The sequence below is a fragment of the Artemia sp. Qi Xiang Cuo genome, chromosome 6 (assembly GCF_049724085.1).
Source record: "Artemia sp. Qi Xiang Cuo chromosome 6, ASM4972408v1, whole genome shotgun sequence".
NCBI lineage: Eukaryota > Metazoa > Arthropoda > Branchiopoda > Anostraca > Artemiidae > Artemia > Artemia sp. Qi Xiang Cuo.
Window position 1 is genome coordinate 74,621,290 of NC_142799.1, and position 26,675 is coordinate 74,647,964.

The following is a 26,675-nucleotide window of genomic DNA, read 5'->3' on the forward strand; positions in this document are numbered from 1 at the left end:
GCTTATGGCTGTTTGCTATGGACAACGCCAGAGCGTTGCCTCTGAAGTCAATAGCGATCTTCATAAGTTTTCATAATTTATAATTTGAAAGTTGTTCACATACTTTAATCTTAAAATATACTCAATTTTTTGGGGGGTAAATCTGAGGAGAGTACCGACTTTACTTGCGCATAATGTACATTTGTGGAGATTAAAACCTTATTAGGTATAGTTTTGTAAAATTAACTGATCTGTAAAAATAGAAGTCAGCTTCATATGCAATGATTGTCGCTCTAGTTACTGGAAACAAAAGAAACAAAAAAGGGAATTTTTAAGGGTTATCATGGGATAAGGTACATGCGTGGAAATAAGACTTGCCTGAATAGGAAGAAATCCCACAAGCGCCGTCGCCTTCTCTGATGATGAAATCCATTGGGGATATCTTGTAGAAGATGCAAGACAGTCTCTTACAAAAATGGCATGATTACAGACTGAATCCTACAGGCTATAGTGTAGTCTTAGAGTATAGAAATGGGGAGAAAGTTTACTAAATCGCTCTTAAAGCCCCTTGCTTCCTTTAATATAGTAAATCATTTCTCAAGATACAAGAAACGGCCTGAACCCGTAAAGCTTTTGAATGATGATGAGGATGAGCTGCTAATTGATGCGAATAACCCGGATCATATTGCTTTAGAAAGTTTAACGAAAAATGATAGCTCACCAAGGAGAGATAAAACAGAAAATGGTCAAGTGTCTGTGACTGAACATGAATTGAAGATGCTTAGTGAAAAAATAGTAAGTAATTCACATTTTCTTGATTTTATGTAAAGTTTCTGCCAGTATATCTCTATGACGATAAGATCAATAAATAACATTTATTTATACATACTTGTGAAATACTATTGTAAATATATTTGCTAATAATATATATTAGACAACAGACAATTTTAATAGGATAGATATGATATACAAACATTCTTGTAGTAAGTGAGCAGGTAAACCGTCACTGTAACCCCCTCCCCTAAGAAATATTCCCCGCTCTTACTTTTTTTATTGGAAGGGGGTAAATATTAAAAATATATATACATATATTTGATAATTTAAATTAGAGTCAAAAATTTCAAGAACGTCGAGAGTTTCGGGGATGGGGGCTCCAAGCTTCCCCTCTATGTTTGTCCGTGCAATTGGTTGCCATTTTTTTTAAATAAGGAAAATTATATTTTCAGATATTAGCTGTTACAATTATGCTGAAACAGTCGTTCAAACACTGACAACAACGCAATCGACAACCCAGCATTGTGATCCAGGGGATTTCCCCCTGATCCACAGATGAACACTCATCTCTTTTACTGGTGTATAGGTAAAACAGATAAAACAGCTGTAGGCCTTCTCCAGCACTAACTAGGGATGTAAACATAATCCTGGAAATCTTATTCACCTTGATAAAAAACTTTCCAAGATAGCAAACAACCTAAGTCTTGGAAAATGATGCCAAAAAAACTAAAAGAAACATCTCATTGCAAAAATATTTACAGGACTTAAAACGCATGAAAACAAAAAATATCTGAAAAGTCACTTAATTCGAGTCTCATTAGTTGCAAACAAAGACTTATTGCTTGAATAGATAACATGCATTATGGGAAAATCATTGCAATAAGTGAGCAAGTAAACAGGGATTATGATACCTTGCAGCATTGTAAACAAAAAGATATGTCAGGCAACACAGACGGTTATAGTCACCAAATGTTTTTCTTGGAAAAAAATAAGTTCAGTTTCAAGAAATCCCCTACCATAAAATGGCTAAAAACCATCTTTGTTTATAAGTTATTTAAAACATAGTTGATTTTTTAAGTTAAGTTGTTACATAATGTCAATAGCAAGGGCAGATCCAGGATTTTTTTTTCGGGGGGGGGGGGTTTACAAATTGTTTACTCAGTTTTCGACTAATTTACTGATTTTTACCTAGGTTTTACTAATTTTCGACTTATTTTCGACTCGGTCAAAAATTTCGGGCGGGGGGGGGGTCCAACCCGGGGGCCCCCCCCCCCCCCTGGATACGGCCTTGGTCAAAAGTGTACTTATGCACGTCAAAAAATTTCCAGTTTCAACAAGTGTCGACAAATTCATGACAATCGTGCTTCTTAAATGAAGTCTGGCAAGTTTTCTCAGGACACACTAAATAATGTAGTGTGGAAATTATTGCTCTGCTTTAAATCTGACACAAAAACTTGGAAAAACGCTAGGAAACCTTTGTTGATAGTAAAGAAGAAAAAGTGCATAGAGCTTGCCAAAAATGATGCTGTCTATCGTCTGTAATACGTATGTCTTTGACTTTTGTTTTTTTTTAATTCCGTATAAAACCCAAAACACGGGAGGATTAAAAACTTAGCCTAATTTCAGGAGCTAGAGGAAGTTCAAGAATATCCCTGAGGTTAAAAAAAAAAAAAAAAAAAAAAAAAAAAAAAAAAAATAGAGAAAAAGTTTGCTTTTTTTCAAAATGAATACATCAAACAAAGACGTGTAACCACTAATGATGGTGTGAAAATAAGGCTAAGGATAGCAAGTAATCCCCATGGTATAACTTTTTGAAGTCAACCAAGAATCTTGCTATTTTATGGTTAAGGGTTTGAGCAGCTTGTGATCGGGCCGGCCGTATAAACGTGTTTCAACTGAGGCAGAAAACTAGAATGGAGTTTTTTTTTTAGAAACGTGGGGTTTTCGACATCAGAATTTTTAAGTAGTGCATAGACTTGAAAAAAAGTCGTGACGTTTTTAACTCAAACTACCGAATGGTTGAGTAGTATAAATTGTGCAGTTCCGATTACTTTTTCCACTCTACTTACCTCAATATCGTCGTCAAGATTATCGTAAAATCCTATGATGCCTTTTGGTCTGAAAATGTTGCTAACTTTATCAAAATTTAAGTAAAACTTGATCGATCTTGACGATGTTTGTCCTCACCATGGGGATATTGTTTCTTCTGATTTTCGGTTAAATTTACAGCTATTGTTTCAAATGTACCTGTGTCACTCAATAGCACTTGATTATTTTTTTGTGTGGGACGATTGGTTTTACCCATAAGCCATTGGTCCTTAGTATGCCATACCAGCTGCCCATGAAAATGTCGCCAACTCTCTTATGGTTTGCTTACACATTGCGGAAATTCATGTGGATTTAGGAATCCGTGCGGAAATTCCGTCCGTTTTTGTGCTAGAAAAAATCTCTAGCTTTCCGCAACGGTTTGGTCAAATCAGGACGGAATCTTGGCAGAGGTTTTAAATTAACAATACCATGAGTATGGATTATCAAAAACTACACGATCTTATAACTTTGGATCAAGGCTACCCCAGCTTGTATGATCCTGCACACCTAGGCTAAAAGAAAACTAAGAAAGCGGTGTCATTTGGCTCTCTATTGCTCAACAGCTTTCAGAAGAGGGTAAAAACATCATACCCATCTTGATGTTTTGATGATAGCCATAGGGGATATCCACCATATGACTACCAATAAGTCCTTTCACCTCTTTGACTCTAGGTCACGCTGTTGCAATAATTTGAAATCTTCGCCTTAAAACGCAGCGTTATTTAGCCATAGTTCGAACAGAAACGGACGGATTTCCACATGGATTTCCGCAATGTGTAAACGAACCATTAAGGGTTAAAGTTGGCTATTCTGTTTGTTTTTTCCATCAGTGTGCTGCTTCTTTTGAATTTCTACCATATTAGCATAATTTGTTTCAAATGTTCTTGCGTCAATTCTTAGTCCCTGATTATCATTATTTCTTTTTCTTGGGACTATTATTTCGACTCTTAAAACTATTAAATAAAAAAAAACAAGTTTTTTTTTAACTGAAAGTAAGGAACGACGTTAAAACTTAAAATGAACAGAAATTATTCCGTACATGAAAGGGGTTTTCCCCTCCTCAACGCCTCGCTCTTTACGCTAAAGTTTTTTATTGTTTAAAAAAAGAGAGTTTTGAGAAAGTTAAACTTTAGCGTGAAGAGCGAGGCGTTGAGGAGGGGACACCCTCTTTCATATACGGAATAATTTATGTTCGTTCTAAGTTTTAACGTCGTTCCTTACTTTCAGTTAAAAAAAACTTGTTTTTGTTTATTTAATTTTTGAGCGTTTTTGAATTAATGCAGGTTTTGATTTTGGCTCACCGTACATGAAAATTTAAAACAAAATTTGCATATTAATTTTACTTTTATTTGGTTAAATGGCCTTTTTCGAAACTTGTTTAATTTTATTTACGAACGTTTTTATTAGTAATAAATGTACGTAACTTACGACTTAACTTACGTAACGAACTGCTATGTTCATATATTTTTAATACGTATACTAGGGGGTTCGCCCCCTAGTCAATACCTCGCTCTTTAAGCTAAAGTTCGAATTTTGTTCCAATTATTTAAAAATTACCCATTAATCACAAAGACCGTTATTTAGAATAAATAGCTCTTATGAAAGTGCTAAAAAATCTTTGGCTTAAAGAGCGAGGTATTGACTAGGGGGTGAACCAAATCATATACATAATATTTTCTGTTCGTTTTAAGTTTCGATGTTGCTCCTTACTCTTAGTTGAAAAACTTGTTTTTTTATATTTAATTTCTCCAATGAGGGATCCAATGATCCCTCCCAAGATGTTCTAGGACCACTGGGTCCATACAATCACCCCTTTGGAAAAAAAAACAACAACAAAAAAAACAAATAAATACTCATCCGTGATCTTTCTTCTGGCAAAAAATGCAAAATTCCACATTTTTGTTAATAGGAGCTTGAAACCTCTACAATAGGGTTCTCTAATACGCTGAATATGATGGTGTGATTTTCATTAAGATTTTATAACTCTTAGGGGGTCTTTCTACCTTTTTTCGAAAATCAGCCAAATTTTCTCAGGCGCATAACTTTTGGTGGATAACTTACGTAACGAATTTCTATATTTATATATTTTTAATACTTATACCAGGGAGCTCACCCCCAAGTCAATACATCGCTCTTTAAGCTAAAGTTCATTTTGTTCCAAGTCTTTAAAAATTACTCCTTAATAACAAAGGCGGGTAGTTATAATAAAAATCTCGTATGAGAATACTAAAAAATCTTTGGCTTAAAGAGTGAGGTATTGACTAGGGGGTGAACCCAATAAAATACATGATATTTTCTATTCGTTTTAAGTTTTGATATTGCTCCTTATTTTCAGTTGAAAAACTAGTTTTTTTTTTATATTTAATTTCTTATCTTTTTTTAAATAATGCCGGGAAATTCGGCGCCCCCTTCATAGCAATCTCCCTTTCCCCATGAAAACTTCCTTCATGGAAAGATCCTCCCACATAACCCCCGACCCACCCAGCCCCCCCCCACGACTAGAAAAAAAAACCCCTGAAAACGTCTGTATACTTCCCAATAACCAATACTATATGTTAACATTGGGTAAAGTTCATACCCTTCAGCCCTCCCCCCGGGGACTTTGGGGAGTTAAGTTATCCCAAAGACATAGTTATCATATTTTCGACCATGCTGAACAAAATGGCTATCTAAAAATTTTGAGCGGGTGACTTTGGGAAAAAAATGTGCTTGAGAGGGGGCCTAGTTGCCCTCCATTTTTTTGTCACTTAAAAAGGGCACTAGAACTTTTAATTTCCGTTCCAATGATGCCTCCCAAGATATTCTAGGACCACTGGGTCGATACGATCACCCCTTTGGAAAAAAAACAAACAAAAAAAACAAATAAACACGCATCCGTGATCTTTCTTCTGGCAAAAAATGCAAAATTCCACATTTTTGTAGATAGGAGCTTGAAACCTCTGCACTAGGGTTCTCTAATACGCTGAATATGATGGTGTGATTTTCATTAAGATTCTATAGCTCTTAGGGGGTCTTTCCCCCTTTTTTCGAAAATCAGCCAAATTTTCTCAGGCGCGTAACTTTTGGTGGGTAAGACTAAACTTAATGAAACATATATATTTGAAATCAGCATTTAAATCTGATTCCTTTGATGTATCTATTGGTATCAAAATCCCGTTTTCTAGAGTTTCGGTTACCATTGAGCCGGGTCGCTCCTTACTTACAGTTTCTTACCACGAACTGCTTGGTCTTACAGTTCACGTAGGTAGATCACTGGTGCATATAATCTTGGTAAAATGCACGGGTAAATTTTGATGATATTTTTGATAGATGATGTAAATTAATTTGGGAATAAGATCCATTTTGGCTGCCAACAAGAGTGTCATGTATTTGTAAATCTTTCTGTGATGCTTCGTGGAAGGGAAAACTATTCCTTCCACATTGCCTAATTCTAGGCTCCACAGTTTCGTATCCAAATGTACTTCTACGCGTAATACTTTCTATACCTTTAAGAAAACCATCTTAGGATTTTTCTGAGATATAGATAATCGGAAACTACACCCTCGCTACCAATATCAAGAATATAGCAGGTAATTTTTAAATCGAGTGATTTTTATAGTAGAAAGGCCCCTATTGATACAAACGGGGCACCATATACGGGCATAGAGTCCCTAGGGAGATTGTTTTCTCACTGAGAATAAAAAAAGAGAATTTTTCTCACTTGAAAAAACAGGAATTTTCTCACTTTTATGGATGTTTCTTGGACGGTTATGAGTGTTGGTCAATTTATTTGATATTTTTAATGGATGTCAACATCAATTTATGTCTGTTTCATGGTTTTTGTCAGTGAGAATGGAAAAACAGGAATTTTCTCACTTTGATGGATGTTTTCTGGATTATTGAGTCCAACGGGGACCGGTGTTAATGACACTTCTTACGAATGCTTTAAGTTTCCATGAATTAATAAACATGATCAAGTGTTTCCTTTTCGGTCAATCATCGAGTTGGTTTACACATTAATGACGGAGGGTATTTGAGGAAAGGATTTTCGTAATAGTTTTATTAGTCTGTAACTAGAATTCAAAGGGGTGAGATGAACAGTTTGACTTTACTCATTTGGATATATATATATTTGTGCTGATGATGAGTGGAATGTTTACCCTCTTAGAAGTTGATAGTGGAGTTGATGGTAATAATACAAGAGCACCAAACATTGCGGTGGAAATCACGAGAGGATCACAGTTTTGTCTGGAATGGGATGAAGTATATGCAAGATATGTGATATCCTTGAGCAAATTTAAAATGGAGGATCAATTATATTTCGCTGCAAAAGTTGATATAGCACATGTGAATAGACTTCAATGTGCTTTAAGTGCATTAGTGAAACATATTGAAGACAATAAACTGTATCGCTAATTGTACATGCTTAGTATTATTGTTGTTGTTGTAATTATTCAATAAAATTGTTTCGAAATCGAAAATGTTCCCTTTCTTTTCGGGGCAGGGTTAACGAATCAGGGTCAGTCTAGAGTCAGCAGTCAGAGTGAAAGGATTGAAAAATGAATAAATTTGAGAAAGAGAGAATTAGATCAAATCTAGTGTTTATGGAAAAACATTTGATTTTGGATGATGATTTTCTCGAGTTATCTCTTCAACGCAGGATATTCTCTCATCAGGGAACACTTGACAATATAATGAGGAGTGATTCTCCCCCATTGGACTATTGTATGAAACTTCTAAAATGTGATTCAAATGCTTATAGTCAATTTATTGAAACATTAATTTGAACAAAGCGGGATCATACCGTGGATATACTTTTGTAAACGTTGCCAATAAATTCAGTGTAGATGGCGCCTCCTTCGAAAGAGGTAACTTCGCAGAGTAACTCCTCACACTATTCCTCTACCCTTAATTTATCCGTCGGCAGGAACGATCAGTTTTGTGTTAGCTGTGAGAGAGTTGACAACCGGAACCAAAAAAATTTTCTATACATGTCCATTGTGCATGTACACTCTTGGCAGATGGACTCAATGGGAGAATTGTACAATTATTGATGACTACAGTGAAAAGTGTAAGTTATGTAATCCTTTTAAATTACATAGATGCTATGCAGTACAAATTGAAGGATGTAATTCATGTCTTGAGGAGGTGTGTGACTCTCACCCTAGAGGACACCTGTGCTCCAATTGTCACTATGATAAATGTTATCAATGGGAGAATACTTACCCCGCTATTACTGGAGAGAATCCCAAATGTGATTTTAGTTTATTTCTACGAGATTGGTATCGTCGTGGATTTAAATTATTCTGGGAAGAGGAATCTGGTCTACGATTCAACTGTTGGGTTAACAAGACAATTTGGTTTCTATGTCATCGTTGTGACGACACTGCCTACTATGACTATAAACCAAGTGATTTTTATTTGGCAGTTACGGATTGTGATTCAATATTTGAAAACACTGTATGTGATATTGCTTCAAATAGACAGATTGAAACTCGTGAATTTCATAATATGAATGTAAATAGCATCATTGACTATACAAAGAGATATAACAGGAGTGAAGTTAAATTGTACTGTAGAAAATGTAACACTGACTTTGAAGTCAAACAAGATCAATATACAGTGAATCCAAATGATATACCGGCATTAGTGGTTCACGACAGTTACCTATACATCGATGAAGAAGAAGAAATCTAAAGTGAAGATTTAAAGACATGATTAAGACAGATTTTATGATTATGAAGATTTTAAGACAAGATTTAAAGTGAAGATTAAAGGAAATACCTCTCCTCAACAGATGCTTTCATTTTGCTAACAAATGCAATAAATGAATCTTTCTAAAAAAATAATATCCTAGTGGCAGCTTTCCTACATTTTGAATGGGCATTATGACAATGGGAACCTCCAAATCCTTTTAAATAAACTTGCAAACCTTGGAGTACCCCCTAAGCTAGTATCTTTTATTAAATCCTTCATAGAAGTGCAAAGTTTCATTGTTTGTGTCGATTCAGCCTCTTCACCACAAAAAGCAATATCCAAAGGCCTACCTCAGGGAGCAGTCCTCAGTTGCCTCCTATTTGCCCTATATCTCTGGGACATGAACCTACCCCACACAAATCTAAAATATGCTGATGATCTGGTGCTATGGTCATCTGGCAACACCTTTCAGATAGCACAGTCAAATCTACAAAAGTCACTTTTCCAGTTTGAAAAATTCTCTCAACATTCAGATTTACCCATTGCACCCACCAAGTCAAAAATAATCCAATTTCACCGGAAGCGAAACCATGTTAATGCAAAACTAACTCTAAATAAAACAACTATTCCAGAAGATAATAATATTAATTACCTAGGTCTCATGCTTGACCAAAAACTTAATTTCCACCTCCACATTTCAAACACAATAAAAAATGCTATAGAAAAGCAAATATACTAAAAAGACTTCTTTCCACACCCTGGAGTTGTAAAGAGAAAACCTTACTCCAGTTTTATAAATCACATATAAGACCCCATATTGACTATGGACTCATCGTCTATGGTGCATGTGCAAAGACCCAGATGCAAAAAATTGAAACAATACAAAACGATATAATACGTCTCATATTTGGTCTTAGGAAACCCACAAGCACCAAGTTTCTGCTTATGGAGAGTGGATTAACAACAATAAGGGAGAGACGTAGCTTTCTCTTGACAAAACATCTTACAAAAAAATTGAATCAAATAGCTCACACACATTACATAATTGGTTAAGAAATCCAGCCATGTATAGAGGTATTGCAAATGAGTATGCCAATATTCAAAAGAAGTTCCCTGTACCAGCAAAGTCTATTGCACCTACTTTCCCCCAATCCTCTCCATGGAATTGGTCATTTCCCATAATAAATACTGAGTTTTCAAAATGGAATAAAGATTTAACCCCCATTGCTTTTGTCCAGAAAAAATTTGCAGAACTTAATACAATTACCTATAAAAATCACTTCCAAATATTTGTTGATGGGTCAAAAATGAATGAGAAGATTGCAAGTGGTGTTTTCCTTCCTCACCTGAAAATTGCAATGGCCGAGAGATTATTTAATAATTTATCTATAATGTCTGTTGAGTTAAATGCCATAATCATGGCATTAGAACACCTTAAGCAAAACCAACCTTTGATTGAAAATTCGAATAATATTATCATCTATTCCGACTCTTTATCAAGCCTTGAGTTGCTGGCCTCAGCTCCTCAATATAAGTTGGACATTGACACTTATCATTGTCTCAGTATTGTTGATAATCTTGCTTCAAGTGGCATAAAAACTTATTTTCAGTACATTCCTAGCCACTCTGGCATAAGTGGTAATCATCAGGTTGATTAAATAGCAAAAAATGCTATAAATATTGACCAGCCAAGTGGGAGATCAATCCCAATTAGAGATATTTACCGATGGAGGCTATCAGATATTAATTTTAATAAGATTAATCCTATCCTTTCCCCCTTTCCCAATAAGTATATTTCTAAAATTTATCATAGAATTTGTTCTGGAACAAATGGACTAAATTTCCTTGCATTCTCATATAAGCTTTCTAATTCAAGTGGTTCAATTCCCCTGTCCCCTCTTTGCAGGCATTGTAATATGATTAATGAAACAATTGACCATTGCCTATTTGAATGTAATATGCTGACGTCTGCACAACATACCTTGCTTTGTAAACTGTTAAAATACTTCAAACACCACAAAATCCCACTATCAGCCAAGAGCCTAGCCATTTATACCTGCACACAGAGCATAGAAATCGATATCTATCATCTTAATTTGAACTCCTAGAGTCGAAAGATCTGCTGAAAGATATCTGAATATATCTAATAAATATGAGGCAATCAAGGCAGTAGCTCTGTAGCCCACAGAGTGAAGCAAAAGGAAAAGGGCTAAATAGTTTTACTGAAAAGCCCGCCTGCTGTTAAATAGAAGAAGAAGAAGACATTGTTGTATATATATATGCATTCTATTAATAAACAAATTCACAAATATATTTTAAGCACTTTACTCGTAGGACACTGTAACCAATACTGTATAGATCCGAAAGGAAATTTTCCACTAGAAAGCCGTTCAGACCAAGAGTGTCTCCCCAAATGTGGACGAATTGCCTTTAAGCAAAGCTGTAGCATTATAACACAAAATATAATAGTGCTTGGAAGCCACAGCCTTTAGTCGTTAGATCCTGCACCCTCTTCCGATTTTGAATAATAGTTTTCCCACTGCTCTCAATATAGTTGCTGATGTGGGGTGTGTAAAATGTATAGGGTAGACCAAGAGGATCAAAAAATTCAATCGTCTTCATTGTTTGAAAGATGCACAGCCAATGACCCGTCAGCACAGTCGACGGACTGATATTAACAATAATCAAGGTATTGTTGACACGTTGAATTTTTCCAAGATAGTCCGAGGGTAGACAATAGGATTGGTACTGGGACATGTAGGGGTCCATATTAAATACATTGATTATTTGACTGGTGTTCATGGCGCCAAGTCTAGTAGAACACTGCCTTCGGGAGTGATTTCCCAGTAGGTTTCATATTGATTTAGTGAGATTAGTGCAATACTCTCAGCCAATGGGTCGGCAAATGTACACTCTAAACGCACACTCCCCGTACGTACTATACTCATATCCTGTGTGCCAGACAAATCCAGTACAATGATACCATGTGTTTTAGCAAACATATCTTCGGTTATACCATTTTCAAATAGTTGCGAATCATGATCTAAGGTTTGTATGGTCAACTTATGCAATGTTCGATAGGATTTATCAAAAGATAGATTGTAGAGTGGGATACCGTTTACTTTGCACACAACAGATGAAAGTCCAAACATCTCGAATTTATGTGGGCATTCAGTCCACGATCCTATTGCACTGGCGCTTTTTACAAATACCAAAGCGAGTTTTGACGGAATTTCGCCATTGATAAAGGATGAATCGGTGAAGGTGCGTGAGCCCATTGCAATATGACGTTGATTGGTGATTGTATAAGGAACAAGTAGTTTAATATTATTTCCATTGGCTCTCAGTTTTTCCACTGCCAAAGCAACAGAACTCATGACCTGTTGTTTGAGTACATGAAGTATTGCCGAGGTGAGGGAGAGACTTAAATCAGGATTGGCAGCAAGTTCTTTTCTCAATATGAAATTGGATGGTGCAAGCGTTAGTTTTATATCCACTTTAACATTGGGCGGCAGCCATTGGGGTATATTAAATATTTCATTATATATTTTTCCAACTATATGTAATTCACTAGTTGTAGCATTTTTAATTGCATCTGTACTATCAGTATTAGTAATATATTCATATCCATTGGAGGTGCCTCGCAATTCCTTGTATGACTTGGGTGTCATCAGCATGAATTGCATATAACTTGTATAATTTTAGAGATTGTTGCTTGTGCTCAGCAGTCTGCCATTGATGTAGACACTGATTTGATGAAATAGATTATGAAGTATATAATTTTCATAGGATATTCCATCGGCCCGAATTGGCATTGTATTATCGGATTTCCGGACTTTCATTTGTAAATCTATAAATGTTGAAGACATGTCCTTAAAGTAGTCTTCATTGGAATAAATTTAAAGTGGATATTGTCGGAGAGGGGTTGAAATGGATAAAATTGTTCATAGTATCCATATTTGACACTCACATCAACATTTTCGGCATTGAATAGATTCAATGAGGTGGTGATTGAAGGCTGAGAATCCTTATGCGGTAGGTAGGACATTTTAGGAGAAGAAATCTAGTTTCGATCTAACAATTTTCTTTCTGGGGCTTCTTCTTCTGTTTACAGCACGTGTCGGCTTTTTCCTTCTTTTCTTTGACAAGAGGGATGATGTCTTTCGTTTCCGACCTGAGTGGAGACTGATGAGTGATGCATTGTTTCTCGACCTTTTTAAGCCTTTACCATTTTGTTTTAATCTCTCTCCAAGGGTTCGCGCACTGGACCTAAGATTTTCCTTAGCACTTTTTTTAAAATCCTTGCCAGAGCCCCAATCGTATAGTGTAGAGGATGCAAAATCTGTCGCAGCCGGTACAAGATATTTTCTAGCCAGTGGTAGTGAAGTGCGAAACAGCTTAGCAAACCAACTGCCAAGACCGTAGCCAGACATTGACGAGCGACCTTTGTAATAGTCCATTCCATTGCCCTGTTGTCTTGGGCGAAGAGTATCAACATAGCAGTCAATATCAGGACAAGTGAATACCACTTTTTTATTACACATCTTGTTGTTGAACAATAGGACGGAAATGTCCTGTAATCACAGCCAAAGCTTTTGAAATTGCTATGGGATACCCTAATTCGGTAATTAGTGTTAACTGTCAGAGTTAAAAACATGAAGTTTGTTCAGGAATCTAATGATGGTGCTGTGTTTTGTTGGGGTGAATATGCTCTTTAGTGGTTTTTCGTTAAAGAGCTCGTTTGAGGGGAACATTTGAATTACCAACCCGCGATGTTTACACAAATGAAGCGTAGAGAAATATACAAGTGTCTGTGGAGAAGGCAGGCGGGTAGTCAGCAAAAATGAAATGAGTGTTTCTGACAATTTTACCATTCATTATATTGAGCTTAAAGCCAAGAACATCCTTTAGATTATCATTGAGAATAACCTTTTCACTGGCAATAGGTGAACTAATGTAGATCTTACCCTCCTCCTTTGAATAGTTGAAATGAAAAGCTCCCTTTTTACGAGCGGAAATTCTTTTATTAATAGAACGACATAAATCATTCATACAGGTGAGTTCCTCGTAGGGTAATTCAATATGTGGATAATCCATCCAATTGATTTTTTGAATTTGTTCTTGATCACTTGAGGATGGTGGTGGCCAATCATAGGGTCTAATTTTTAGTTCATATTTACGATCCTTTCTCAGGATGTCGTAGGTATTTTTGAGAATACAGTCGACAAGAGCCACTTCATACTTTCCGTTGAATTTGATGGTGGGGGGAGAGTTTCGTCCAAAAATCACTTGTTCTATTCAAGTCATTGTAGAGAGGATCAGAAACATTGGACATGAAAGTCACATAGAAGTCATTTGGGCATTGTTAATATATTCAGCACTGACCCAAGAATCAAAATCTAAGTTTTATCCTAGCCAGCGAACAAGCAACTGTCTCTTGCCCCTATGAGTACGACTCTTTAATATATTTTCAATTTGATAGATTTCCCTAGTGTTTCTAACTTTTTGCAGTTAATATTCAGAAAAACCGCCGAGAATCTCATCATCTTTGGTATATCGCCGTCGATAGGTCGTGTGCTCGGTATACAGGATTTTGGACACTTTAAAAAGTTCGATGCTCAATAAATAATTCCCCTTTTCAAAAATATTGGTGGTTCTATTAATTCGAACAGTATCACCAACATTGAATTTCTTCTTCACATTTTTTTCTTTTTCACCATTGAAGTATTGCTTTAGAAAAGCATCAAATGTATTTTCACTGCAATGAACTTCCCGTGGGTTTGAGTTGGACAGAGATGAATGGGATCCATGATTGTACATCCACATGATTTTATCTGAATCATGAATAAAAACCAATATGTTTTTCAGTGTACAATAGCTTGAAATTAATAGACAAATCGTTCTTATTAATCGTTCAGCCATTGCAGCCTTTATCGGGATGTGACTATGATAAAGTGCTGTATTACATTTCAATAGAACTTTTTGCACATGGGGATTAACAAATTCACTGCCACGATCCGATTGAATTTTTCTATACGAATCCTGTTCAAGAATATTTTCAATGGCCCGAGCAACTTCAACATCTCTCTTTGACCGTAGTGGAATGGCATTGGCATGGCGACTAAGGACACTGATTGCCACCAGAATATATTTGTAGGGTGTATTGCGATACTGTTGAAGAGCGGCTAAAGTTAAAAGATCCGATTGCATTACATGCAGAGGGTAAAAAGGCTTTAGTTTATCGATATTGTTTGCTGCGAAGCCTGTTATTCCGATGCAGTGTGTAACTCGGTTCATTTTCTAGATACTCTATTGCTTTGTTAAATATGATGCCGGAGACACCTCTAGATAGCGTTTTGGGAGAAATTAAACTTCCCGCTTCACCAACATTTTCGTAGAGACGTTTCAGAACTTCATCCATTTTGAACCTAAACACGTAGTGTAATGTCCACTCCCCTTTTGCACACTGGAGGGTGAATCAATTCGTCTTCGCTTTTGACTAGCAGCCATGGGTGTTGTAAAATCATTGCTGCTGCTGCTAGTATTTTCAAATATTGAATCTTCTTCTTCTTTTTAAATGGTGGTGCTGGTGTTGGAAGAGGACTATATTCTCTTAGTTTCTTTAGAATTTGCTTACTGCCAATAAGACTTTTGGGGAAGTTTGATACACTTAGAAAGGTGTATAGGTTATTGTCAAAGGATAAAAGTCCTTTACGATTCGTCACCATATCGCAAATTAAATCAAATAGATTCTAACTTTTTCCCTGAATTATAATTCGTTTCCCTGTGCTTTCGAATTGAACTTGATCACCACCAGTTTCCAACATGAGATATGATAATACTCTTTTACTCTGTTCTCAATAGGTGAGTTGCAATAGGTTTCCAATTTTCGATACATTCGAATTCAATTCCTTCTCCTTTGATGCTGCTGAAGAATCGTGAGGAGATGTTTCCTGTTTAGAGGGATCAGTGGCGGCGGTGGGTCTCTCACGATAAGGTTTATGTTTGTCCACACGTCGCAATGCATCTTGAAGTAAAAGCAGTTTTTTGTCATCGGCAATATTCTCATCATTAATGAATTTGCTTAGATTGTCTTCAAAATGTTCGACGGGCGAGAGGACAAGTTCAAATGGTGTCAATTTATAGGGTTTTGCCATTCTCTCTCTCTAGAGAAAACTGTTTACAAGTCCAGCTATTATTGGCAGTAAAGGTGTGAAAAACCTACCACCCGCTTGAAGGAGCCGTTTTGTTTTAAAATATTTTCTTTTGTTTTTTAAATCCTGCGTACGTACAGTGGAACGATGTTCCTTTGTGCGTTTTCTGACACCTTCTTATAGATTAGAAATGCACTCGATTAAATATAAACACAGTTCAGACACTCGATTTATGATAACGCTTACGACCCCATAGTTGAGTAAGGCCTTTCTAAGCAGAGATTTTGAAGTGCTTAAAACGAACAATAAATACCGTTGTTCGTGTAGTTTCTTCAGTGTTATAACGCCAACTAATAGTCTTTTCTACTGTTCACCGGAAGATATACTGTAATTTCAATGTCGAAAATGTCGGTGACTACACGTAGATCCTCGGGTGTGCTCTGATTAAGATCCAACAAAATGTAACCATATGGTTTGTTAGTCACCTGAGTGTACGCTGACAGCAGAAATTTTGGGGCGCCAGGGTATATCTGCTTATTGAGAGTTAATAGCAAGCTAGAATCACGAACGACTCGACAGATAATATAGATGGTGCAATTCAAATCAATGGTTCGCATACATTTGCTCTGATGAAACAGATTGTGTAGAACTAAGGTTATGGAAATGTGTTCATGATGGGATCGAACGGTGAACAGTTGTAGGATTTCCTGTGAGAACTGTTCAATGGATTCAGCCAAATCATCAATAATCAGCCACGAGTTCGGTTCAATACTATTGAAATCATCAAGTCCCCGTATGAATTGTATTGGTATGGTTGTGGCAATAGCTTTTATTTGATCATAGGACTCCTGCCAAATACTATAGCAATAGTAGATTTTTTTCGGTTTTTACAAAAACATTTTATCGCAATGTTTTATTATTTTAGCTAAAAGTGTTGTTTTCCGCAACATTGACGGTCCGTACAGAAAAGATCTGAAGAGTGTTTTAAATTGATATTTGCTGCTGCTGCCGCTGTTGACAACAGTTGGACTACAACTAACTGTAAATCATACGTGTCCAATGAATAAGTAGTAGTAGTAATAATTTCCTATAGATCTATCTAGTACGTTAACAAGAACAGTTGACAATATTTCATGGCAGCATTTATTTCAGCAACATGAAAACAAATATTTGTTCAACATGAACAATTGACAACGATAAAAATAACACTTTATGTACAACATAAAAAAAACACTTTTTGTCCATCAACAGCAATAACACTATCTGTACAGCACTTATTGTCTTTAAACACTTTTCTGTACAACAACAACACTTTATATACATTAGCACAGAGTAGCACACTTTTCTATACAACAACAACAACACTTGAAAAAAAAAACACTTGGAAATTGAACTAGCACAGTTGAACATTATGAATTTAAAAGTGAGGGCCTCCCCCCAGGGCTGCGGGACCGAAGGCCGGCCGGCCGCTGGTGGGACCCCCCCCCCCCCCCGGGACCCCTGGGACCGGCCACGGGAAGGCCCCTCAAACACCCCCCAACCCCCGGGGGCCCCGGGGCGAAAAAACAGTACAATAGTTGTCGTCACTGCTACAGGTTAGTCGAGGTTGGGTTAGTTGGGTTAAGGTGGTTAGTTATTTTATAAACGGGTTGGTGGTGGTTAGTTAATTTATGAACGGGATGGTGGTTAGTGGTTGGGTTAGTCAGGTTAGGTTAATTTATCCAGACCAAGTTGATTGCGATAGTCTATGCATTCAACTCGGTCTGAAATGCGGTAGTGGCCATGAGGCAGGACACTCACACCATTCTCGAGCACATAGACTTTGTCAGATAAACACGACATTGCATTTTTTTCCACTCTCACAGTATAATTTCTATACTGTAGAGAGCGAATTGCAAGCACTTGTGCTCTCGGCACTAGGCTACTGTCTACACAGTCTCTGTACACGCTCATGTTGAAATTGCTCTTTACAAAATTTGTAGGCACCCCTTTACACGCCTTCTTTTCATCCCCACTATGAGTTTTAACGCAATAAACTTTAGGACCCGGGAACACCCCCCTGGATATCAAATCACTCCCCGTCTCTGATTTTAACATTAATAGTTGGTTGGGGGCTTGACGTTTCACCAACTTGTGGTAGAGGGACTGATTCCAGTTCATGAAATCCATCCGCAAGATGATATTTTCCACCTCTTTTAGATCACCCAATAAATCTTCGGTCCCAATTACGTTTAACAGCAGAGAATCTGTATCCCCATAGTAAACTTGAACCTCCCCCTCCCTTGGCCATTGTACCTTGCACACATTGTAAAAAAACGACAACATGAGCTTTTTGGAAATTTCCAGTACTGAACTGCCGCCCGCTATATTCTTGTTCAGTACCACATTTCGCTTTCGCCTGTGTAGAAGAACCATGCCAGCCTCTATGCTCGTGAACGATGTAAAATTGGGGTCGGCAATAGTTCGTGCACACTCTAGAGGGTCAGTCACAACGTCGCAGCGAGATCTGTTACGTACGCTTTCACACATTTTGCCAAACGCTGAATTTAGAATGAGTTTGTACATTTCCTTCTCCACCTTGGAGTTTGCCCTAGAGCGTTTATAGACACAAGTGTCGATAAATGTTTTTAAGTATGGTCACTGATTGAACTGCAGGACTCTATATATTTTGGTGATTTTGAAGCCATTATTCACCGTCCAGTGCAAAAGCACATGATGAACAACGATATTCTTCTTAGGGTCCAAATCAGCAATCAGTTTTTTTTTATAGGGAGTCCAGTGCATCCCCATATCCTCAACCAATTATCTATTGTAGGTGCTCAATGAGTCCATGCTCACGGGTCGATTGATACAGGGAAAAACAAAATCTTTGACGGAGTCGTGAAGCGCCAGAGGAATGTGCCCGTCAATTTCAAAGAACCATCCTTGCGGCCCATTGTCCTCGACGGTAGTAATGTCGGTGAACTCACAAGGATTCTCAAGCCATTGATAGTTCCCACACGGCAAAGAGTAGTGAGACATTGCAGAGGGGTACAATGAGTTCATGTCCAAGAACACTGCATTTGACTTTGCACCGGTGTTGCTGTTTTGTCCGCTCGGATCGGTTGACAAGACGCGATCCCCATGAACAACATACCCTCCCTCATTGAACACTCTACAAAAAGGTGCTGATCTACATCAGTCATTAGGCCTATTTCCTCCCTACTATTTTTTAAAATCAAATCCATCACCAAATGGGGTGTGGAAAAATAGTAGCCTATATCTAACACGAACTCTGAATAGATTTGGTCTGTGTTCTTACAGACTATATCCAACAGAGTTAAAACGTCACTGGCCAAGTACAGTCTACAATAATCCTACCCATTTTTACAACCCCCCTTAGACCACACCTTCTTGGCAAACTCATATTCCTCGGCTGTGCATTCACTGCTGGTAAGTGAATTGTAAAAAGCTTCAATTGGAGGTAGTTTCACCTCGTTTAAGCGTGCGCCAGAACAGGAATAGTCGTATGCGTATACACCTTTGCAGGTCAACAGGTCATACATTTCACTGTCTGGAAAGTGCTGTTTAAGCAAGGGAAAGCTATCAAAATTGTCGCTTTTCTGCACTTGAATCAATTGACTCAATGCCTTGGGAAAAAAACAAAAAGAATCTAAAAACCTGATTTTATTCCAACACGTATGCCCATTATCCACTGCCTGCTATTTCAGCTCGAGAAGCAACAAATTCTCGGCCGATTTGGGAATAATGTTATAGGTAAATGAACTGTTTACCCATGGACTGTCTACTCCCCCTCCCTCCCTGTGCATACGTGCCAGTGCCGGTGAAATAAATTTTAAATCATAATTTGAGTTGTGGATAAAAACAGGGATAAAAAACTGCTGGTTAACATTTAAGTTACACGATTGATGCGCAACCCCTCTAAAATTACTACCCCCACAGGATATTTCCTGCCACAAGTGATTATGATCCCTGACTGTCCCCCTCCCTCCGCCTCTTTTCCCTTTAGTCCCCTTATCCCCCTCTACAAACTCCCCCTTACAAACCCAACATATTTTTTGATTTTTAATCGCGAGACGATCCTCTGCAGACAAAACCATTGGGTAATGGGTATTTCTCAAACGAGAAATAGCACCATTAGCTGTGCCAATTAGTTTAGTCAGTGCCTTGACCATACACTCCTCCTCATCGAATGTTTCTACTATTTCTAACAACCGCATAGTGTTAGAATTATCTCTTTGCACATGAGCATAGGACACTGCAATAGCTTGATATTCTTTGACTCGGTTTGGAAATCGAGGATCGTTCACCTCCACCAGCTTAGCTCCACAGTCCAAAGATATTTTGTTACACTGGAGGAGGGTTTTCTGAAAATTTTTAAAGCGTAAAATAGCCCTATCCCCTGAAACCGTTTCCACTGTCTGGTAGCCATGCCGACTACAATGCCTCATATGATTTTGCAACTTTAATTCAGTCTAAAATCGAGAGAGGCATGTCGGACAGTAGAAACGTGAACTCTGTTTCTGACCCTCCCCCAGAACTCTACTGATGTATCTGATCGGGTTAAAATGGCCAATTGAATTGGCAAGGTCACTAGATGGTGGTGTATACAACAACCAAACCCAGTGTTTGACTAATTCAACTGACGGGCCTCTTACTGGGAAAACTACCCCTTTCTTTTTTAAACGAACCCCATTTTCAAATTCAGTTTCATACTGAACAACAGTAACGCCGATATTTAAATGGGCATTAACCCTTTCAAAAATATCAATAGATCTTTGGCGTCACTGGATATTTTCCTTCTAAACAAGAGAAATATACAATTGGGAAATTGGATCCTTCCTTCCCATGTACAGCTCAATCGTCTAAATTCGTCTTGGTAGCGTCACGTGCTAGAGGCTCGAATGCTGATATGAGGAAAGCATACTTGAAACATTTTTGACTTGTTTCAAAACAGATCCGCTGGACACCACGACAACCTTCTAGATCTGGATTATATTTTAAAACTGTACCCGTGTCCCTATGCCCCCCTCTTAAAATAAAATCTTTCTTAAATTTACAGATATTAACGCTTAAATTTTCAATAAATAAAACTACAGACCCGCTACCGTTTTCATTAAAGTTCTCAAGATGCGCTATAATATGACCTACCCACTCCGAAAAAACACCCTCAAAATTTTCTAAATTCGGATAAATCACGCGCATCTCGGAGTGTACATAATGTTGGTAAACTTCATTTTTCCCCTCATTTAAATAAAACACCTTTAAAACAAGTGAAACCTTAATTGAATCCCTCCCCCACAATTGAATTTTGTTCTCCAGCAGTGCACGAATTTTATCTACATAGACATGCACAATTTCTACGCGATCAAACACATAATTTCCCCCCATAAGTGAATTAAATGGATCCCCAAAAGCAGCAGTGTAGACAACTATTGTATTTAAAATTGTGCTGGACAGCTGAAAATCGGGAAATGGTGTAAATTGGTCATTATCCCCCTCCCCAGCTTGTATATCATCAACACTCCCTCACCCACATTGTTCAACAATATTTGGAGTATGCGAATGCGAATGTTCCACTTCAGTTGCTTGAAATGGATTCGTTAGGGTATCGGAGGCTAGAGGAGGAGGGTTCCCCGTTAATTTGTTTGTAAAATCCTCCAAAAGCTGTAGTGTATTTTGACTCAAGTCCCCCTGCCCAACTGTGCTATTATCTACATTAAAAAGAAAATCATCTAAAATCTCATCAATATTAAACGGTATTTGACTGTCAGGTAAAATGTTATCGTCCCATGTTAAATTGTTGGGGGACTCCACGTGTGCCTCCTCTCCTCCAACTGATGAGGATGGTGACAATGAATATGGTACCAATGGTCCAATCTATAAATGAAAAAAATAGCTTATTTTCAAAGTGTTCAAATCATCCCTACTGTTTTTAAAATTTGGATTATTATTATTTAAAACGCGCTTAGTAGTAGTAGTACCAGTATGCACATAGTAGCATTTGGTTAATTCAACTGAAAGAAAATTCAACTTAACGAAAATCTAAAACCCCGCTTTACATAGAAGAACAAAATTTGATTTTGTTCAAACAACTCCCCTCCCAATTTCCACTATTTAATGCTCCCCCCCCCGCCGCGCGGGCCCAGCGGACCCCCGCCGCGCCTCCCTCGGCGCTTTCCCCGGCGCTTCTCGGGCCCACCGGCGCTTCCCGGCCGTTTACATAATGTCCAAAAAAAAATATTGTTAGACCATAAGTCGTTTCTCTCTCTCTAATTCCATACAGGTTGTCTAGGACTCATTAGCTTAATTATTGTAAGCCGTGTCTGTTCTGTTCCATGCGTATTCTCAGGGAAACACTACAAATAAATTGGAAACCGTTAACTCTTATTGTCAATGCTAAGCCCCTAAATTCTTGGCAAGTTGTAAGCTGTCAAAAATATTACGTAAATTAGAATCCATATGTGCAAAGAGATAAATGGGATAATCTCTGTCCTTCCCCATAAAACTATAATATTCAATTGTGAAAAATAGCATTTTGAGTTTCATAGTGGAGAGATAGCAGTAAACTAGAAATTACCTAAAAATATTATTATGAGATATCGAAGAGATAGCAACAGTGAGGGGACAGAGAAAATAGCAATGATTAGAAAAAAAGAGCGGTTTGACATGCAAAAGAAATTACATTATATTTAGATATCTCTGTGGGAGGGAGGGGGGAGCAGAGAAATTTAAAACAATGGTTGGGGGCGAGGGGTTAATATTTTAATACCCCTGAGATACACTTTTACATAGTGTTGAAAAATAGTGAAAAGAAAAGACTAAAAAGACATTGGAAGAAATAGATATATATTTCTATAAGATTGGTAGGAAAAATGCTCACATTCGCAAATTCCGGGTGTATTTGAATGCCCGAAGGCCCAGGCGAAGCATGCTGTACCATCGGCGGACCTTGTGTTGGTGGGGCAGCGACTTTACCTGGAGCGGGACTCGCCATCCTGTAGGAAGTAGCCCATTCACTTTTGAATTTCTTGCTAGTGGATGGACCAGCGATGTCACAATCCTGCGCAGATTGGGCTGCGGCTTGGTCAGGTAACACTTGTTTAGGAGGCTTCGGCCAGCGACCATATTGGACAACTGTCGCCTTCGCAGGGGGCGCATTATTACCCCTTGCTCTCTTACTGGGTGGCGGCGGACATTCTTCACAATCTGTCGCCTTCGCAGGGGCCGCATTATTACCCCTTGCTCTCTTACTGGGTGGCGGCGGGCATTCTTCACAATTTGCCTTAAAGAAGAGAAAAAAGTTAGTATCGAAAATAATTTCCCCCTTTTTTACAGAAAGAAAATTAGTACCCTCATCCACATAATTTTGTCTAGAAAAGCATTTATCACTAAGAGAGCCCCCCTACGCAAAGCATTTTCAGTAAAGCAAAAAGTAAAAATAAACTAAACTCAGAAATCAAATGTTTTTATTACACAACTTGTGAAAAAAAATCATGACAATCAGTAGTCTATAGCCTTAGGATAGAAATCAATGTTTCTATTTTTACCATTTAGAAAAAAATTAAATGTTCCAGTCTATAGGCTTTAAATTAGATAAAAAGATTGTTAAAGTAAAAATTTCGCGAAATATACTAGGCATCCTTTTGAATCTGAGAAACCTTTGACTTGGCCGCTAAATCGTAAACACACAGGAAAAGGGTGACAGCTAATTTTAACCTCGCGCTAAAAGAGCCTTATGTCAAAACCAGAGCGGCATAATGCCTTAAGACATGACAGAAGTCAGTTTACACAGAAAAACACAATACAGAACAGCCAAAATGGATTTAAAAATAAAATTATTTCTAATATGATACTTATCATTGTAAAACACTGGGGGGGGTTAGGGTTTGAGGGTAAAAAGAACATATTTTATGTTTTCTATCGAGTATAAAGATAGCATGGAGGTGTTTTGTATTGTGGGGGGGGGACTTAGATATACTGGAGGGTGACCAAGGAAAATAATTTTATTTTGAAAATAAAAATTAAAAATGTACTAACATTGCTAATTGTGGCTGCCAAGGCTTCAAGCTCATCAATAATATTTAGTTTTCTATCCATTGTAAGGTTACTTTACTTTCTAATAATTTAATCACATTGAATGCCCGTTATATACGAAATCTCAAGGGTGAATTGTTATGTAACAGGGAAAACCATATGTAAGCAATCCCTCTGATTGGCTGAGAAGGAAACACTTGATCGAACTGCTTCTTATTCCTGGAAACTCATAACAATCGCTTCGAGCATGCACTTGCTCAAAACAACAACAACAACAAATACTGTTTCCTATTTCTGGAAAATCATAACATTCGCCTCGAGCGTGCACTTACAACAACAACAACAACAACAATCAATTTATCTTGAAAGAAGAGGTCATTGACTCCGGTCCCCATTAGACTCAATAACCCAGAAAACATCCATCAAAGTGAGAAAAATCCTGTTTTTCCATTCTCACTGACAAAAACCATAAAACAGACAAAAATTGATGTTAAAATCCATGAAAAACATCAAATAAATTGACCAACACTCATAACCGTCCAAGAAACATCCATCAAAGTATGAAAATTCCTGTTTTTTCAAGTGAGAAAAATTCAGTTTTTTTATTCTCAGTGAGAAAACCATCTCCCTAGGGACTCTATGCCCATATATGGTGCCCCGTTTGTATCAATAGGGGCCTTTCTACTTTTTTCCCCATTTAGTGATTTTTTCGCAACATTTTAGTGAGTTTATTTTTGACCTGGTTGAAACCCTGCTTTAGGAGCTAAAAGTGCGTCTTATTATTAGAGAAAGTGGCAACCCATGGCAACGTGTAAACTTCTAATTTTTGGTTTTAATGTCTTTCTATCTTTTTGCTATTATCTTTGTTCTTAATATACATTCCATTTGTTCTTTTCAGTTTGAGAAATGAAACACATGCATGTATACATAAATATGTACATTATTTCTCTTGAAATAAAATGTTTTTTTCTTTATGCTTTGTTTAGACACCACAAGCAAAGTGAAATTAATCTTTATTCTTGTCCAAGTGTTTCTTCATATATCCAAATGATGGAAGATCCCCTTTGGCAGAGACTGATAATAGGCTTTTGCAAAGTAATAATCTCTGGACTAACGACTTGCGGTGATATGAATCACATCTTTCGGCGATATGATGTGAATCACATCTTGCGGTGATATGAACCACATTAATGTAAAGTACCTCTTTGCACCATGTTAACTTAATAGAATTAATGTGAAGAACAAGAGTCCATTTATATTTCACTAAAGTAACAATGACAGGAAAAATTATATATGATAGTATAATTGGCTAAGTGGAAACAACCGTGAATGTCTCAGAAATTAGGAAAATTCGGGAGTTGGCTTTTTAGTGAAAATACCTTCATATCCAGTTATACAGTTCCGATAATTATGGGTGCTAAATTAAAAGACAAAAAACAACAAAAAAAAAACGGACGTAAAAGGGAAAAATAAAACAAGCTGTAAGAGTAAGTTAAAAAAAGAAACACCCTGACATTGTTGTAAGCGTAAGAAAACATATATGACTCCAAACAGCTTTAGAAGATGTAGCTTTTCTTTGAAGGTATAGCCATTTTGGGAATTAACAGATTGTTAATTTGCACGGACGAAAAGCGTTTGGAAATTCAGCCAATTAGTTTTGATTTCTTATTAATATTTTGACAGTTTAATATGGCAACACTGACCAAAATATGGTTCAGCCCTATGAACTGCATAATTATGAAGTAACGTGCAGGGAAATTAATAAAAATCGGGGTTTTTAGGTATGAACAGACCTAAGACAGTCGAGGGAGTAAAAAATGCTTACATTTTAACGTCATTGGTAATTCATATTACCAAGAAGTATAACGTCCTAGAAGTATCCTAGAAGTGGCCTAGAAGTATCCTAGAAGCGTCCTAGAAGTATCACGAAATGGTCCATTTTATATTTCGGTATAAACACAGGAAAAACACGCAAAGGAATTGTTTCGTAACTCAAAAGACCTCTTAAGAGATAAGTAAAAAAAATATTCAACTACACACTCAAACTTTGCTTATTTGGATATTGTAACTAGCTTTTCATATTTGAAGAATAAATGCTTCCTTACTCAAAAGTCTAAGGAGAGAAAAATATTTGACAATGCCAATGCTTTCGACATTACTAATAAAAATTGTCTTGCTAATTTATTCAAGACTACTAATAATTTTTAAGGCTACTATTTTTAAATGTATCCAGGGGGATTCTCTTGAGAATTTTTTTTCAGGGGGCCTCCTCACCACCCTTTCCACTTTAAGCTAAAAAATTTCCATAGAAATAGGGGAGCTGTTACAGCTCTTACCCCTTCAGCACCATTTTGGCACGCTAAGTTGAATGTAATCCTCTAGAAGAAGGAAGACTAAGTGACACACCCTTCCTTCTATAGTGACTGGAAAGACCCTTCACGGAAAGCTAGGTCTTAAAACTTCACTTATTGTTCTCTTACTTTGCTCTGTATTTAAATGAAGGAGCATAGACAAAAAAAAAGACAAAGACAAATAAATAAGACTCAAAATTCATAATGCTAACATAAACAGTAATACTAATAGTAATGAAAATTACAGAATTACCAACTTATTTAATGAACACATATTAACCTCACCCTGTATACGGATGGGCGTGCACCCCCCCCCCCAGGAATTTGAGTTTCACTCTTTAGTTTCATTTGAAAACAGTGCTGTTTTTTTAAAATTGAGTTCATTTCCGTTTTTGATACCACACCGAAAATTATCCTAAGTATGAAGGGATTTACCACTCTCTCAATTCCCATTCTTTCAAGTTTTTTATTGTTTTAAAAAATAGAGCTTTGAGAAAGAGTCAAACTTTAGCGTAAAGAGCGAGGCGTTGAGGAGGGGACATGCCCTTTCATATACGGAATAATTTCCATTCGTTTTAAGTTTTAATGTCGCTCCCTACTTTCAGTTAAAAAAACT

General features: G+C 37.2%; 1 protein-coding gene across 1 annotated transcript in view; it reads left to right on the forward strand.

The window, feature by feature from the left end:
* The first annotated feature begins 476 nt into the window (after positions 1–476).
* The window catches only part of LOC148951590 (uncharacterized), a 39,134-nt gene continuing 12,935 nt past the window's right edge, over positions 477–26,675 (forward strand). Inside the window, exon 1 of the mRNA XM_089091154.1 lies at positions 477–774. Coding sequence (XP_088947280.1) covers positions 511–774 — 264 coding nt within the window. The 5' untranslated portion in view covers positions 477–510. The remainder of the gene's footprint in view (positions 775–26,675) is intronic.